General features: G+C 37.3%; 1 protein-coding gene across 1 annotated transcript; it reads left to right on the forward strand.

The window, feature by feature from the left end:
- The first annotated feature begins 756 nt into the window (after nt 1–756).
- Nucleotides 757–17,315, forward strand: LOC309500669 (laminin subunit alpha-3). The gene is made up of 31 exons (XM_082172349.1): nt 757–1,098; nt 2,762–2,872; nt 2,956–3,074; nt 4,253–4,333; nt 4,678–4,772; nt 5,092–5,145; nt 5,230–5,381; nt 6,157–6,267; nt 6,407–6,518; nt 7,367–7,534; nt 7,659–7,852; nt 7,938–8,054; nt 8,568–8,722; nt 8,965–9,106; nt 10,297–10,396; nt 10,522–10,638; nt 10,945–11,115; nt 11,239–11,381; nt 12,461–12,670; nt 12,778–12,926; nt 14,272–14,419; nt 14,537–14,664; nt 14,825–14,975; nt 15,059–15,169; nt 15,263–15,405; nt 15,515–15,632; nt 15,755–15,889; nt 16,110–16,240; nt 16,473–16,604; nt 16,768–16,892; nt 16,990–17,315. The coding sequence occupies exons 1-30, from the start codon at nt 772–774 to the stop codon at nt 16,859–16,861; spliced, it is 4,119 nt and encodes a 1,372-aa protein (XP_082028475.1). The 5' UTR covers nt 757–771; the 3' UTR covers nt 16,862–16,892; nt 16,990–17,315.
- Nucleotides 17,316–17,546: the final 231 nt, after the last annotated feature.

Raw genomic sequence — 17,546 nt, forward strand, 5'->3', positions numbered from 1 at the left:
AACCCCATTGCTACCCCAAGTTGTTTAACATGATTAATTCATGTAATTTTGAAGATAAAAGATATATCATTCCACACAATATATATTATTTTCACAAACAAATATTTAATTTCATTTTCAAAATGAGTGAGTGGAACAATCCAATTTCGATATGCTTTAAATTGACTTTGCAACACAGCAGAATGTGTATTTCTTTTGTTGGATTGTTAAAGAATTAAAGCACTTTTCCATTGCATTTCCAGAATCCTTTCTGTAGCCATATCCTTCCCACCACACCCTAAATACATTTTGTTTTCGGGACATGCCAATAAAGGCAAGGGAAGACCTGTGAAGTCTGTAACCGGAGGGCATGTTTTCCTCCACGTACGGGGCGTGTGCTGACTTCTCTAGACTGGGTGTGGAAGAGCTGACAAAACAAACTGTTGCTGTGAGTCATTCTGATTAATGTGGAGCTGTGTCTTAAACACTCACGGTTTGTCATAGTTACAAACAATGATAAAACACTGACAGTGAAGAAATAGTGAAATAGCAAACATAAGAGGTTCTTGAGAGAAGATATTAATAATAAATGAATACCACAACAACTATCCCATGTACTGATAAAGTGCTGGGGCATTTTAGTTCATGTCTTGTTTACTTTTGAGTGAATGTGTGTAGCTGAGTTATTTCTCCAGGTGTTGAGTCCAGTACACATCTCTCCTCACTCACATACCTAAGTGTGACTCAATTTCCTGGTTCAATTGCGGCAGCGTGTCCACGACTGATTCACGTATGAGAGTTTGTCTGGGGCGTTTCTCCCTCTTTAAGAAGACCGTACCTGAGAGCGGTACGAGTTATTTCACACGCATCAACCAGTCAGGAATGTCAGAGTCGATGGCATGGAGGAGTGCAGCACTGAGGGCCGTTGTGTTCGCGGCCCTGCTAGCGCTGGGGTCTGGAGGGCCCCGACCCGAACGCAGGCCAGACCATCCTCGGAGAGAACAGGCAGAGTGGACTCAAAGAGTTCAGTATCCAGCACTAAATGATGCTCAGCGCGTTCAGTACCCTTCCATCCATGACACACAGCAGGTCCAGTTTCCTTCAGTGGATGATGCACAGGTAAAGAGGAATATTATTGTTTTCAAGTATTGCTTTTTATGTATGTGTGCGGACGAAAACAGGTCTTTGAAATTTGATTGTGGATGATTAGTGTTTTTGTCCAAATAGCTTTTATAATTGCCAGAACAGATTTGTTTAATGTCTATAGTGTATCCAGGGTTGTGAAGTACTTATTACATGTGCGATACTTGCAACTCTTCCATTTAGAATTCCAGAGAACCAAAGTTATGGCATAAAATATATCCTATTTTTTACACTGAGTTTTAAATCAAATTATGCTCTGAACGTTTATAGCCCATGACATTTATTTCAGAGTAAATTTTATTTGGATAGTAAAGAGATATTTCAACAGTTACTAAAACAATATGTTGTAATTGTAGACGTTGCTGAATGTATTTAAAAGATAATCGCGGCTTTTTATCTCACAATTCAGACTTTTTTCTCGCAGTTCTAGCTTTTATCTCACAGTTGTGATTTTATTTTGCAATTCTGACTTCTTTTCTCTGAACTTGTTATAAAGTTTAATTCTGAAGGGAAAAAAGACAGAATTTCTCAAAATAGTTTATACCTCGCAATTCTGACTTTGAAACTTCACGCAATTGCGCGTTTATATCATGCAGTTACGAGAAAAAAGTCAGAACTGTGAGATAAAAAGCACATTTGCAATTCTAGCTTTTTTATCGTAATTGCGAATTTATATCTCGCAATTCTGACTTATTTCTCGCATTTCTAACATTTTTCTCGCAATTACAAGTTTATATCTCAGCATTCTGACTTCTTTTCTCTGAATTGTGAGATATAAACTCAAAATTGTGACTTAAGCCCAAATTATGAAGGGAAAAAAGACTGACAGAATTTCTCAAAATAGTTTATATCTCGTAATATCGTAATTGCGAGAAAAAAAGTCAGAACTGTGAGATAAAAAGCCACTGAATAACACTATTTAAAAGATAACAGCGCATTTTTTCTTGCAATTCTGACTTTTTGTCACAGCTACGAGTTTGTATCTCACAATTCTGAAGAGCATTTGTTTGCAGATTACACTTGTGTTAATGTTGTATAATGCAGTGATTCGCAAGCAGGGGTACTTGTTTCCCTTGGGTACTTGAAAGGATTTTGTTTTTGCTTTGTTTAACCTAAACAAAAAGTTGTGAATTGAAAAAAGATCCATATGTCAGTAAAGGTAACTTGGAAGACTTTTGCACCAACTCTGTCTATTGCTTTTGTGAAGCACTGAAACAATGGCCACTTTAAAAACAGGAACGATAATGCTGAATGACATTGGTAAAATGTGAGTTAAAAGGAACACGTTTCTGCTTTGAGTCTATAATCTTTTTGGGGGTCACTGTACATAATGTAAGATACTGTTTCTCATTTTCCTAATTTTCCCACTTTTTGGTAACACTTTATTTTACAGTGTCCCTGTTACATGTACTTACAATAGTTATAACAGCAAATTATGCATAATTACATGTAACTAACCCTCAACCAAACCCTAATCCTACCCTAACACAATAGTAAGTACATGTAGTTGCTTAATATTACTCAGTACTTAAATATATAATTACATTGTAACAATGATACCTTAAAATAAGTGTAAGCTTTTTATTTCTTTTTTCGCCACCCCTTGTTCTACAGTACATGTGTGTTTCCCTCCTATCAGGGATGTGCTGCTGGTTACTATCTAGACAGAAGAGGTCAGTTACCTCGCTGTGTTCCCTGCTCCTGTAACGGCCACTCGAACGAGTGTGAGCAGATCACCGGCCGATGTCTAGTAAGTGCTGCACTGACCTCCAATAATGCGCTCTGTTTGCCTGTGCTCATGTACTTTTAACCCAAATGCTCTGTGTTGAACAGAACTGCCAGGATGACACTGCGGGAGAGCACTGTGAGCGCTGTAGAGAGGGATATTACTTGAATGCTGTTCAGGGAAAATGCAGGGTGTGCCAATGTCCTCTCAGCAATGAAGCCAACAAGTAAGTCTTGCATGTGTGATGGAAAAAGTACAATGCAAGTTGAGTTTACTTAAAAAAACCTGCCTTAAAATTTGCAAGTAGAGTCCTTCATCATGTTTGGGTAGATTACATACATTCTTCATATGGATAATTGTGTGTTTGAATTGGTAACCAGAAATTGCGAGTATTCGTAACTCAGTTTGACAACGTGAAATTAGTTCAGCCATCTTAGAGCATTTAAGCATGTTTTTTTGTAGAGGCATGTCTTTTTTTTTTTCTTTTTTTTTTTTGACCAGGAATACCACAAGTGTAGCAAAGTGAACCCCTTTAAACTTCAAAAACAAAACCATTTTAGGGAATCAACATCAGTTTATGAAGTCATGGTCTCTCAAAAATTTCATATGTACTGACAATTCATCAACATATTGACCTTTTTTCTTGACAAAATGGTACTCATAGAAATCATTTTTAGCGTTTTTTGAGTAACAAAGGCATGTGCAAATAGATTTTTATAATGAAGTTCAACAAATTGTTGTACATTAAAGAGGACCTATTCTGCTTTTTAGTGTGTAATTGTGTTGCTGTTTGAGCATGAAAAAGCTCTGCAAAGTTCTTCTCTATATCAGTGTCAGTGTTTCTGAACTCCTGAAACGCCTCCATTGTAGTCTTGAGTTTCTTCGGGGAACGAACAAGTCACTATATTCCTCATTTAAATTATTAATACGCAGAATAAAGGGGCGGGGCCTGGTTGAGTTAGTTATTAGTGTGTTGAAACTGGCGGTTATGGTAAGAGGCGGGACATTTCCCAAACACACTCGAAGCGCTCGACCAATCACAACACATTGATCCAACCGACCAATCAGAGCACAGTGTGCTTTTCAGAAGGAGGAGCTTCATAGAGACAGGAACTAAACAGAGCGTTACTGACAGACTGGGAAGAGAGGAGCTACAACATTGGAGAATATGGGGAAAATAATATGATTTTTTTTTTTTTACATTCAAGCATGAAAACCAGTTCTAGTAGAGCCTAAAAACAACATCAAGACTTTGTAATGGCATAATAGGTCCTTTTTTTTCCAGGTTTCCTGACAGTTTTAAGTGGATATTGTGCCATATTGTAAATCTTTTTATTTAAATTTTACCTAATGATGTGCTTTCTTTTATATGATGCATTTATGATGTGGCATATCTTTCTGCAGTTTTGCACTGAGCTGCTCTGAAACACGTGGCAGATTCCAGTGTCTGTGTAAAGAGGGTCACACGGGCGAACGATGCGAGCGGTGAGTGGTGCGGGGTGAAATACTACAACTTGAATTTCCTAAAATTGATATCCCTGTGTGCTTCACATATACTCTATGCAGTGTTTCTGTAAAAACTCAAACTCACTCATGTCATCTATGACTACTCATCATCACTGCTGAAAAGACTAGCTTTTCCAGGCTGCTTTATGCTGGTTAGACACTGGTGTAAACCTGGGCATCCAGCATGGTTTATCTACTGAAGCTGGATGTTCAGAGAAGTCAACACATTGTGAATCCAGCGCATACGATCACCTCATGACATCGGTCCGCTGCTGTATAAGAGAAGAAGCTGTAATGAAGCGTTTCTGACCATGTTTCCTCAGATGTGCCCCGGGATATTACGGTGATCCTCTGGTCTACGGTGGGCGCTGTCGTCTGTGCAACTGTCCCGGAAACTTGTGTGACTCTAAGACTGGAGGTGTGGATTTATTTGTTTAGCATATACATTTAGCTCTTCAAGGGTGAATGCCACATTTCAACTTAAAATAATAAAAAAATAGCACCATTTCAACTTAAAATAATAAAAAAAATAGCACCATTAAGTTTTTCAAACATATGCTATCCCCTCCCACCCTCCAACACACTCATTTTCTCATTACCGTACTACAAAAAATATATGCTTGTCTGCAGTAGATTTAATGTACTAACGCAATAGTTACTAATACTTTGTTCTGTGAACACTAAATAAATATTAAATGTAAATATCTTCATTCACAACATGTCTTGTTCTTTCACAGTGTGCAGGAATTCTCTAGAGCTTCAGGACACAAACACAGAAGAACAGTGTGAAGGTAAAGGATATTACTGGCATCACAGGGTTACATTATTTTTTATATTTTTAATGTTCTTTTGTAACGCCGTATGTCATTTTTCAGAGTGTGATAACTGTGCTCAGACATTGCTGAGCGATCTGGAAAAGCTTGATGTTGAGCTGAGAAGAATCAAAGATCAAATGGATTTAGACTCTCTCAGACCTTCATCTAAAGAACATCTGAGAAAGCTTGAAGAAGCCATTGCTGCCACAACGGTATTTCCCTGGTTTATTCCTCAGTGTTTTGTCCTGTGACACAACAAAGTTGTATTTTCTTTTTCCTAGTAAGGGCAAATTGCACATAGAACGAGTGTGATCATGTTAACGTTAATAGTCTACCACACACACACTCACACACACTGCTGTTCTTTTCTGAAAGTTTATTGCATTAAAATAAGTAGGTGGCTCAAAGTATATCATAGTGATTATCATTTACCTCAGAATCCACATCCAACTTAATGATCATAGAGAACATGTAGTCTGGAACGTTCTGTGGGTAATTTGAGTCAGCTAAATTTTCAGACATGACTGAACAGTCACAGTACTTGGAAATGTTTCTCAACCATTAAGGCAAAAGCAAAGCAATGTTTTTACAAAAGCAAATTATAATTTTTTTTTACATTTTATGACTTTTGATTTTGAAATCAAACAAGCAGAGAGTCAGAAAATTCCAATAACTGATGCAATGAAATAAAAATGGGCAAGTGTCTTACATATTTGCATTTTATAAATCTGCCCCAATTGACAAATTTCAGTCATCTCTTGTTTTAATAGTAAAGATTTCTTCTTATTTAAACAGTAAAGTCCCTTTTGAACTGCCTTTAAGACAATGGAGTGAATGACAACACTTTAATGTTTTAAAACCTTTCCCAAACTCAATAAGCATCAACTGAACAATGTATAACAATATGTTTCAAAGAACATAAATTAATAATTACATGAATAGGCTAATAAACATAAACTCTATATTTTTTTATTTCTTTTTTTTCAGAATCTGGTGAATACATTCAGCTTCACGGTCAACAATCAGATGCCTAAAGTTAACCAACTGGAACAAGATGTGATCAATCTGGGCGATGATATGGACAATCTAAAACAACAGGTAAGACTTTTCTCTTCTAAACAGATGCAGATTTCATGTAGAATACTGTGTTTAAGCAAGTTAGAATTGATTTAGTGTGTCTAAATCTGTCTATTTTCATGCGGGAATCAAATAATTCACCAAGCATTTGTATGTCCAGGTCAGGAAGCGATCAGACGACTCTCAGAAAGCTCTTGCTAATGCTGAAAACAGCCACCAAAGGGCAAAAGATCTGAACACTGAGGCACAGAACCTCCTTGCAAAAATAAAAGGTAAAAAAACACAAACTGTTTTTTGCTAATAAGAATTGACCTGTAATTCTGTGTGATAATGAGGACAGCGGTTCAGTTAATAAACCTCAGTTTACATGGAGTTAACTTGGCAAACTGCATTAGCAGTGCTCCATTTGTGTCCTGAGTTGAAAAATCCCCCCAGGTGTGCAGTTTCCGATGCGTCTCGTGTAGCAGGCCTGTCCTAACAGATCCTGTAAACAATCCCATAATGCACTGACCCTATGAATGTTCCCAGCCACAGCTCCTTTATTTTAAACACCCACGGTACACGGGTAGTTGTCTTTTCTTAGATTCAAATTCAACAATTGTTTTGAAGAAAGTTTAGAATTTATATAAATTAACAATAGTGATTAAAGTCCCCCTGTAGTCAATAATTGTATCCCTTAAAACTCATCTTTGATCACCAAAATTACATATTTAAATGTTTTTTCCTTGAAAAATAATTATTAATGCCTAAAAATATCTTGAATGTAACTCGACACCCTTGCCTCATTTAGCATACGCGGTTCTATGAATATGCAAATGAGCCCCGCCTCCACTCACTCACTCAGCTCAGAGATCCACTCGTTGACGATCACACGTTGATCTGATTGGTTACAAGGTAGTTTGTGACGTCAGAAACAATCTTTGGTTCACTGCAGTTTTAAGGAGAAAATACTCAGCAATGCTGTCGACTTATGAATTTACACATGGTTTGTCTTAAAGCATATTAAAAACACCACATAGACATATAAACAACACTAAAAGCTTGATTTTCACCACATGGGGACTTTAAGTAATCAAATCTGTGATGTATTTGAAATATAAATATTTGATGTGTTGTTCAGAGCTCCTGAAACAGCTCATGGACTCCAACAGCAGTGGAGCGGCTCTTCCCTCCGCGGATTTAGCCAAACTTCTGGAACAGTCCGAGAACATGGTGAAGGAAATGGAGAGGCGAAGCTTCACGACACAGAAAGATGCAGCCAAGAAAGAGCAAGCTGAAGCAAACAAATGTATTTATCCCCTAATCAAACTACCGATTTAGTCTGTGAACGTCTAAGCTGCTTATGCTAACATGTAGGCTAATAATTAATGCCATTGGCTACATTAATGTGTGGTTATATGTTTTCATTACAGTTTTAGAGGATGTTAAAAACATCATAAAGCAATGCGATGAGAATGAAGTGGCATCCAAGCGTGTTGATAGCCTGCTGAGCAACTATGAGGCCAAGCTGAAAGAGTTAGAGGATTTGCTCAAACAGGCTGATAATATGGTGAAGAAAGCCAGCAATCAGAATGACATCAATAGTGAAGGCCTTCGAGACATTCTGGTAAGCATCAAGAGCTTTAAAATCCTCAAAACACGTTCTATCAAGAGGGAATGATGTCCATTAAGTTTTTTTCTTTCTTTTTTAGAAACGAGTGAAAGATTTGGAGCGCGAGAGAAACATTGTTGGGACTCAGATTACTCTTGCAGTGAACCAGCTGAAAGACACCAAGGACCTCCTGAACATGTTCAATGACAGTAAAACGGTAAACTTTTCAGACAAATGTGCTTAGTATAAGAAACTACAGGAGATTTGGAGCTTAATTTATAATCACACTCATACACCTTTGGGTTTGGATGAATTATGAGACAAGACAGATAAAAAAATCATTTTAAGAAACTATCACTTACTTATGTAAAGCCTTTTTTTTTTGACAACTATGTTTTTTTTTTTTTTGCATTGAGCATTTCCCCCATAATAACACAATGCTAAGAAAATATGGATTGTCCTTGTCTTCGTTTTATTTCTACATTTAATAATGAAAATAGAAAGTCACTGGCCATTGGCAGGTGTGGCATAAAGTTGTCATAAATGTGGCATAAATAAATATATATATATATAAACACACATTTTTCATCAATATTTATATTTAATAATATTTTTAAATTCATTAACTGGCTTTTTCTAACTGGTTAAGTAGTACAAGTTACAGATGAGTTATTTATCAGTTACAGTTTTAGTGATTTCACTGGTGACAAATCCTCTTGTATTCCCACAGGAGTATGAACAGCTTGCCGCGCAACTTAGCGGTGCAAAGACTGAACTCAAGGATAAAGTCCAAGTTATCTCACAAGCAGCAGCCAAAGAGAGAATTGTGAAACAGGCAGAAGAGCATGCAGAGAACATGTACAAACTGGCCAAAGACCTCCAAGAGTAAGAGGGTTTATTAGTTTACTGACACCTGAGTAAGATCATGAGTGCCTCTCATGTGACCACAAATCTTCCTGTGTCACTCAATCAGATAAATCATGCCAAACTTTCACGCCCTTTTCACCTTCTCATGAAGTTTTGTTTTAATGGCAGTTCCATGTTTTCCTCATACATATACATGTATATCTTCCACATTATTTTTCTCCTTGTTGATATGACTAGCAGTGATATTTTCTCTCGGACAGGGCTGTGCAGAATGTGAGTGGGCGCTCTGGTGTGCAGACCGCTCTCTCCGGGATAGAGGCGTACAAAAACATCACAGACGCTGTCAATGCTGCAGAGGAGGCTGCGAAGGAGGCCAAAGAGGCGGCAGACAAAGCGCTTAATGTAGGAGACCTTATCTAATTAGCATAAATCTCAAAGTTAGGATACATACATTGCCCCAAAAAGTATTTGGACACTTGTGTCAAACTTCTGAATGCCAATGAATTATATAAAACATTAAAGGAAGCACCCTTTTCAAGCCAAGCATTTCACAAAAAGAAGTTTAAAGTCCCCCTGTAGTCAATCATTTTATACATTAAAACTCATCTTTGATCACCAAAATTACATATTTAAAGTTTTTTTCTTGAAAAAAAAACATATCTTCATGCCTTAAAATAGCTTGAATGTAACCCGACACCCTTGCCTCATTTAGTATACGCGGTTCTATGAATATGCAAATGAGCCCCGCCTCCACTCACTCACACCAGCTCAGAGATCCACTCGTTGATGATCACACGTTGATCTGATTGGTTACAAGGTAGTTTGTGACGTCAGAAACACCAGCGATTTCAAAGCGTGTTTTTGAGACTGTCTTTGGTTCACTGCAGTTTTAAGGAGAAAATACTCAGCAATCGTGTCGACTTATGAATTTACACATGGTTTGTCTTAAAGCAAATTAAAAACACCTCATAGACATATAAACAACATTAAAAGCTTGATTTTCACCACACGGGGACTTTAAGGGGCCGTTTACACGACACCTTCATCAACTAAAAACTGAAAACTTTTTATGCGTTTTGGCTGTTCATTTACACGACGATAGCTTTTTGGGGACATGAAAACACAAACTATTCAAATCGGGTTTCAAAGCGCAAATTTTGCGAAACAATACCGTTATCGTCTCCGTGTAAACTACAAAAACATGAATTTTGGAAAATGGTGACTTCATATGCGTGTGTATTACATGTTCAGTCTATAGGTGCGTAGCGTTTCTTTACAAAGTGACATCGCCAACTACTGGCCAGGCAGCAGAATACAGCGTTTTTAGTTGTTTTTGCGAATTTGTGTGAATGGGATAATTTTAACAACGTTGTTGTCAGTGCACGAACAACTTTTTTTTTGTTGTAAAAACTTTTCACTAAAAAAAAATATATAGTGTTGTAAAATGACTAAAAGTATAGTTGTGAAATGATAGCTGAACATGTCCATAGTTAATGTGTATGTTACATCTATGGGAACTGTAGGGAACTGAATTTTGATATTTTGTCAGTAATACATTTTTAAGTGTGACTTTTGTTGATTTTTCTTTTCAGGAGGTCAGTCAAGGGGACTTAATCAACAGGGCAAAAACTCTGAAAAACAATGGCAATAACCTACTTAAAGATGCCAAAAACGCAGCTAAAGATCTTAAAGGTGACACATGTGTGAATTTAAAATAAAAACTTAACTCTACAAAGATCAACCTACGTACTGTATCAAACTTGATTTCATTTGATCAATCATTGGTTGCTTAAAAACTGTTATTACGTCTTTACCAGGAGCAACCAAAGACCTCAATAATCAGAAGAATCGTTTGCAAGAAGCCGAGCAGAAAAAGAAAGCACTAGAAAAGGAGCTGCTCACAGTTCAGGATGGTTTGAGAGGAATTCAGCGAGGTAAGAAAAGAGCATTGTTTGAAACAACTAAGCCCAATGCTTACACAAGACAGCTTCATATAACCCGATGCTTTTGGTAGCGGAGTTCATTGAGAAGTTTGTTTACAGAGGCTTTATGAAAGGACAGGTGCTGGCGTGTTTGATTTTCATTCATTGTATCTTATATAGTTTTCTTTGCTGGGAAAAAAACGGACAACTAGCCCAAACCAGATTAGTCTGATCAATGGACGCAGCTTAGCTGTCAACTATAGACTTTTAGGGTCATGAATGTGCTTGAAAATATGTTTTCATTCTGTCTGATCACAGATGACATTGGAAAGATCATCGACGCGGCTAAGAAAGCGGCGGCAGCAGCCAATCGCAGCACAAGTGACACAATGGACCAGCTTAATGACATCAAAGCAGAAGTTGCCAACATCTCTGTTAGTCCTTCAGTTTCAAATATTGACAGTGTTCTCAATGATGTGGAAATGACTGGTAAGTGCTGGTAATGTTAATGTTAACTTTAACGGGCTGTAGGTGTTGTTTTTAATCATTTTTCTTCAGTAGCTTCCACTTTTGTATTGTTCACTCACTTTCTCTGCACTTTCCATCTGACAGTCAAAAACCTGAGCGGCTCCGTCCCGTCCCTGCTGGATAAAATAGAAGAGTTGAATTTTCAGATTGGCTCCGGGAACAATGTGTCTGAAAATATTAATAAGATAAAGGAACTGATTGAGCAAGCGCGTGAGGCTGCTAACAGAGTAAGACTATTTCTTTTTATATCCTACACATTGAACATTGCTGCTACAATTAAATTGACATAAAATAGGCTGCAGTATTTTCCAACCATATTTGAATTTAATTAGTAGAGAAATTCTTTAGACTTTAAGCAGACAGTCTACTAATACTCTAACGACTGATAGTAGGGATGCACCGATATGAACATTTTGGCCGATACCAATAACCGATAATTCTTTATATTTGAAAAAGCCAATAACCGATAAACTGATATTGCCCGATAAATCTAAATATGAATTTGTATATATATTTTTTAGAGCCTGATTACAAAAACAAAGCACACAATGTCCCAAACACACAACTACAGTATAATGATCTCATTAAAGTTTTATGTAGTCAATTTGACGGACTTGCGTTGCACTTTTGAAGCGATTCCAAATCATATTTCAAGCAATTCAAAACCATCATGATGACCAACAGTGTGCAGATGAAGGAAAATCCATTATTTATCGGCTTTAATATTTTGGCCAAATTTTCTCATTGGGCCGATAACATTAAAAAAGAACACATATCAACCATACCGATATGGTGGCCGATATATCGTGCATCCCTAACTGAGAGTTGGCATGTAGTTACAAAGTTAGTAGAATGTATGTTGGGAAGCATCAAAATAAAGTGTTACCAAACGACAAGATAAACAGATTAAAATGAAGATGCTGTCGGATTTCTCCTTAGCTTTAGCTTATATACATTCCTTTTAAAATTGATTGCTCGATTTGCTCTATAAATGCAGTTACTTCTTCGATGGTTCAGAAAGTAATACAGGACAAGAGTTTAATCTCCCTTACACACCAAATCTGAATCTGAATTTCAGCTGCCTTCAGCAATACATCAGGAAAACCTCATGTGGTTTACTAACTCATGGAGTGTTTCACTATTGTCAGGGTAGACGACATATATTTGCCAAGAATGGACCTTCAAAAGATTGTACTGTGTAAAGGTTATAAGACCTGTCTAGTTTTCAAGACCCATAACTCATGACTTTTTTTTTTTTTCAAGCATAATGTTGCATGGTCCTCTTCATGTTTTAAATGTGTTGCAGATTGTCGTCCCTATGAAATTCTCTGGTAATGGATATGTGGAGATGCGTCCCCCGAGAGACTTGGATGACCTGCGTGCATACACCTCTCTCACCCTGTCCCTCCAGAGACCCGAGAAACCCCCCGTTCGAGGGGACGGCACCAGGCGCCGCCGCCGTCAGACCCAGAAGGTCGAAGACGATCTGTTTGTGCTTTACCTCGGAAAAAAAGACGTGAGTGTGATTACCTGTCCTGTCAATTGTGTGAGGATACAAGTTCATTTTTGCTCCAGCCTACTAATTGTTACTCTCATTAATGCATTACCTGAATGTTCTCACAGGCATCTGGAGACTTCATCGGCATGGCTCTTCGAGATAATATCCTGCATGTCATTTATAAGCTCAATGGAGTGGAGTATGATGTCGAGACAACCAAAATCACTGAGTCCTCATCTAGCCTGGCTTCCTTTGACAAAATCGACCTTTACAGGTATAGTAACATGCGGTATCAATTAAATAAGAACCATTGGTATTTATTATGTTTGTTTCTTTTAGGCAGAAACAATTATTATAAATAGGAACGTTTTCATAGTTCCTATAACTTTTGGAGGAAGTACCCACTTATTGGCGTGTTTGCACCGCTGGAACTGGGAGGTTTTAGTTCTAGGAACTCCTTTTGGGGGAACTAAATTAGCTCCTACTTCAGAGTAGGGTCTAAACCATGCAGCACAATAGGAGCTACCAGGGATGTAAGTGTACATTAGTTGGCCGAAAGTATGTCGTACGAAAAACCGGCAGTAAAACAAACACCAGTTTACATATGCTTACTCCACAAACTAACATACAGAGAGTTATCGGCACAGAAACATACAGAAAGCTAATGTTAACTGCATTCCCCTTTGTCTGCAGCGTTGTGTTCGTTTCTCAGCCTCGATGATATGTGGAGATTTCGTCTCTTAACCCTCCTTTTTGCTCTTCCAATCGCATCCCATTCCCTTTTATCATTAAACCTGTTAACTCCGATCATGGCGTCCTACATCCTCCAGGTGTTGAATGGCACATTTAAATGACATCGTTGTCGGCAAGCTTACGTCACTTCAGACTTCCTACTAGCGGTGCGAATGCAACCAGGAAAATAGCCATAGGGGAAAATTTAGTTATTGGGGGACCCAGTGCAAAAGGCCCTTAAATGAATCTGTTATTATGTCCTACAGTGTCTATCAGGTTTTACTTATGCATCTCCAAAAATATTCTAATACAATACAATGCTGAATGCATAATAATCAAACATTATGAGTTTGATGTTGAGTCACAAATAGCTGCCATTAAGTATGTTCTAGTTTTGTGTCTATTTAAAGGAATAAAATATGTTGATTTGTCCTTTCATATGTTCATATGCCATATGTTTCTACAAGTTACAACTAAAAATACCATTACAGCTGAAATGTTGTACTTGCATTATATTGGTAACACTTGATAAGTCAATGGGGTCCCATTAGTTAATTAGCATTAACTAACAATAAAAAGTACATTTGTTACAGCATTTATTCATCTTTATTAATGTTAGGTGATAAAAGACAACTGTTCATTGTTAGTTCATGGTCCATTACATAATATAAACAGGTATTTATTTTATTTTATTTAATAATGTATTAGTAGCCTAAATGTTGAAATTAACATTAACTATGTTTATTAAATGCTTTGGAACCATTTTCCAGTTATTTTTGACTAAAGTAGTTTACTAATGTTAACAAGTGGAACCTTATTGTACAGGTTTACCATTATTTTTTATCTACTATATGCACCTGTTTTTTTTTAATTTGTTGCCCACCTAGAATTTATCAAGATGCACAAGTCGTTCACACACAGCAGTTCAAGCCTGAGCAGATGAAGGGAAGCCTGGGACAGCTGACGCGTAACCTGCTGGATCTCAGTCCAGATAATGTGGTCTTCTATGTAGGAGGTTATCCAGATGACTTCACAGTAAATGCCTTTTTTTCCTCCTAGTGTCAATGGATTTTGTGTGATGATCTCTTTAATTCTTGGTTCATTTTTAATACATGTTTATTTATTAAATCCATTTGTCTTTGCCTTTTTTAGCCACCAGACTCACTCAACTATGGCAAATACATTGGCTGCATTGAGTTTTCCACCTTTAATGACCAATTTATCAGTCTGTACAACTTTAAGAATGCGGTTAATATCAACACAGAAACCCCTTGCAAGAGGTAAGCTCTCAACGTGTGAATGGTTTGATGCTTATGTACTAATAATTAATAATATATTCACAATAACACCAATCGTGTTCATCACATCACTACATTTGCATGTACAGCAAGCTTTATAAAAATTAAAGAAAAAAATCTGCTTCTCTTTTTGTTTGCTCAGACAAAACACGCTGTCAGATTCAGAATACTTTCAAGGCACCGGTTATGCCAAAGTCCTGATTGAAAAATTCCTCAACAATCAAGTGATCAACCAGAGAGTGCGAACCCAAGCTAAGGATGCTCTTTTGTGGTATTTTGGAGATGAGAATGATGTAAGAATTTGTTCATACCTACTGAACCTTTTTCTGTTGTGTCTTTTATATTTTATTTATTTATTTTCTTCATACGCTATCAGGACTTTTACTACAGTGTCTCTCTTGAGAGAGGTTACATTGTTCTACGTGGCCGGGACAAAGATAATATTTTGGAGCCCGTCATAAGTGAAGATAAACCAAGCCTTTTTACGGTAAGGAAGAATGAGGCTGACTTTTTCTCTAAGGTACTGGACATAATCATGGCAGTAAAAAAATAACTTGCACTTTTGTCTTCCATATTACAGGATATAGATGTGAAAGTCTACATTATTTCAGGGAAGGAGTTTAGGGTCCGAATAGGGAACACCGAGGTCAAAAGGACAGACGTCGTTCCACCAAAGTTCAAGCACTCGTACATCGGTGGCATACCTAATGCTTTGCGTGAGAGGTCTGTGTCTTCATGTCTTCCCTTTAACCTGTTTTGATTAACCAAGTGATTCAGACCTTTTCTAAGCAATCATATGAATGTTTACTAATTCTGAATTATTGTACCCTAGATACAATATCACTATCCCTCCTCTGAAAGGGTGTGTGAAAATCGGCACTGCTGGTGGTATAACGCCAGTCTTTCTGGAAAAAGTGGGGATTGGCAAAGGCTGCTCTGATGAATTACTGGTAATCAAGTTAATATTATTTTATTTGCATTGTGCATTTAAAAGAATAATGCTTGATTTCGGCAAATGAAACACAGAAAGGTATAATTTATTAACCATAATCTATTTTCACCTCTTTTCCAGATGATCAGGAACGCTGAATTCAGCCTAGGCAGTGCATTGGAGAAACTCCATGAAGACTTCAGCTTAGACGATGTGAACCTTTCACTGGGCTTCAAGAGTACAAAAGACGGTGTCCTGCTGCAGAACAGCAATAATGTACATCCCTTCCACAATTACACACACTATATGCTCAAATGCATCTGACACGAACAAAACTTTGGCCAGTGGCATAAACATAGCCATTATGTGTCTAAAGAACTAGTCTGACTAACTGGGCAATCAGGCTTACTTTTCCTTACATTTCATTAGCAATTTACAGACTGTAGTAAAATATCAACCTGTTTTTAACATTGGCTCTGTGATTTTTCTGTGGTAGAATAATAACATTCAACTTTCCATGGAGAAAGGATATGTGGTCCTGAAATTCCAAGGCAACATGTGGAAATCTACTAAACAGTACCAGGATGGCAAATGGCATTATCTCACTGTTTTCGGACAGGGTCCAGGGTAAGATTCATTTGATTTTTACATACATTTTTGTGATATACCAAAATCGGTATGGAAACCTAGCTATAGTAACTTTTGTAAGGAGGGTTTGCGTTCTATAAATGATATTCTGACACCTCTGCTATGAGAAGTGTGATGATAGCCAAATGAATGATTTCTGTGTAGCTTTAGATACTGATAAACATGAGTCTCTTAAATTGTAAATAAGCCTTATTTTTCACCTTTGTTTTAGAACTGAACTTCGTATTGATGAAAATGATGTTGGACAGAGAGAGAGGGACTCTTCATCTGGCCGGTATTCCCCTAGCGTTCTCCTGGGCAAGGACACCTTTGAGGGCTGCATCTCCAACCTTTATCTTAGGAGGTCACTATTTCTAACATTTATTGAACCTATTATTTCTGCACTGGAAAGTTTCCCCACTTGCCTCAATTTCTTTCTAAATTCACTTGCATAAACATTACATTATCTCTGGGTTTATAGCAGTAAAAATGTGTAATGTGTCCGCTTTGTGTGTGTGTGTTTGCAGACCTGAATCTCTTTATAGAGCAGAGGACCTGAGTACTTACTCTTCCACCGGAGACGTGCTGTTGAACACATGCGGTGCCACACAAAATATGTAGCGGCTCCGAACCATGGCGTAGCTGTTAGTAGGTTGGTTTATTTTTTATCACCATTAAAACAGCATTTCAACATTGTGTTTTGTCTTAACAGCAAACTCAGTGTTCTGTTTTGTGTTTTTTGTATCCAGAGATGAAGAGTACCTGACACAAACATTTTACAGGGAGATATTTGGAACCAGCGCTGTTATTTTGTCAGCACAGTCAAGCTACCTTAACCCGTCTACTGCACTGTTGTTATTTTCATAATTAAAGACATTTTAATTGCATATCTGTTGTAGTGCTTAATATCATGGTGCCATAATTGATACCACATTTTTTTGTTGTAAAAGAATACAATTAAAATCTTGTGATATTGGAAACCGTAGCTGTGTTATTGAGAGGATGCAGCTCATCTAAATGCTTGAGCTTGGGGTTGTGCTGCGGATATGAATAAAAATAAATTCATAACATTTAATTGCGTACTTAAGTATTATTCAAAACAATATTTCTTCTTTTGTCTTAACATTTTAATGAATGAGTAAGTTTCCCACCAAGGTGACATTAATGTAGGTAATCTTAGTCTTCAAAAACTTTCTTTGCTGTTTCCTGTTAAGTTTAGATCTAGACTACTAACCCTACACACTTTACACAGGGGTGTGAACATAAAATCAGACCAGATTTGAATTACAATTCACTGTAAAACTGT

The sequence above is a fragment of the Leuciscus leuciscus genome (genome assembly GCF_965113295.1).
Source record: "Leuciscus leuciscus genome assembly, chromosome: 6".
Taxonomy (NCBI): Eukaryota; Metazoa; Chordata; class Actinopteri; order Cypriniformes; family Leuciscidae; genus Leuciscus; species Leuciscus leuciscus.

Bases quoted from the DNA above. Each gene is read 5' to 3' on its own strand.
- LOC309500669 (XM_082172349.1), top strand. From the start codon at position 772: ATGAGAGTTTGTCTGGGGCGTTTCTCCCTCTTTAAGAAGACCGTACCT. The intron at 2,873-2,955 runs GTAAGTGCTGCA...TGTGTTGAACAG, and splicing joins AGATCACCGGCCGATGTCTA to AACTGCCAGGATGACACTGC. The intron at 15,890-16,109 runs GTACATCCCTTC...TTTCTGTGGTAG, and splicing joins TGCTGCAGAACAGCAATAAT to AATAATAACATTCAACTTTC.